The following is a 506-nucleotide window of genomic DNA, read 5'->3' on the forward strand; positions in this document are numbered from 1 at the left end:
ACTCAGGTATGAGATACAAGGATGTGGAGAAGACATTTCAACTGGTTTATGAAGATGGTGTCCTTTAAGCAAGAATAATACGATTAAAGAGATTTAGGGGATAATAATCATGGGGGGGTGGGGTGAGAACAAACTATCTGATTTAGTATAAAAGTGACAGGATGAGAAGGGAGGGGGGAAGCTAGCAGAAGCCGTGGGCTCCAAAGACATGGGAAAACTCAGCCCCTGTGAGCTCTCTAAGCTTGATATTTTCCCAGCGAGCCGTCTCCACGGAAAGGCACTCTAAATTGAATAATCCAAAGGTTTTGCACTCTCTTTCAGGAAACTCGCCAAATCCACGCTGGTCCTGGTGCTGGTGTTCGGGGTGCATTACATCGTGTTCGTGTGCCTGCCCCACTCCTTCTCGGGGCTCGGGTGGGAGATCCGGATGCACTGTGAGCTCTTCCTCAACTCCTTTCAGGTAGAGTGCCTTCCAGCAACTTGGTTCTTATATTTTGCTCCCCCCC

At 48.6% G+C, this 506-nt stretch overlaps 1 protein-coding gene across 1 annotated transcript in view; it reads left to right on the top strand.

The window, feature by feature from the left end:
• The window catches only part of PTH2R (parathyroid hormone 2 receptor), a gene marked incomplete at its 5' end in the record, with an annotated part of 47,075 nt that overhangs the window by 43,013 nt on the left and 3,556 nt on the right, over positions 1-506 (top strand). Inside the window, one exon of the mRNA XM_015561101.1 lies at positions 322-460. Coding sequence (XP_015416587.1) covers positions 322-460 — 139 coding nt within the window. The remainder of the gene's footprint in view (positions 1-321; positions 461-506) is intronic.

Source organism: Myotis davidii, unplaced genomic scaffold, assembly GCF_000327345.1.
Source record: "Myotis davidii unplaced genomic scaffold, ASM32734v1 scaffold394, whole genome shotgun sequence".
Lineage (NCBI taxonomy): Eukaryota > Metazoa > Chordata > Mammalia > Chiroptera > Vespertilionidae > Myotis > Myotis davidii.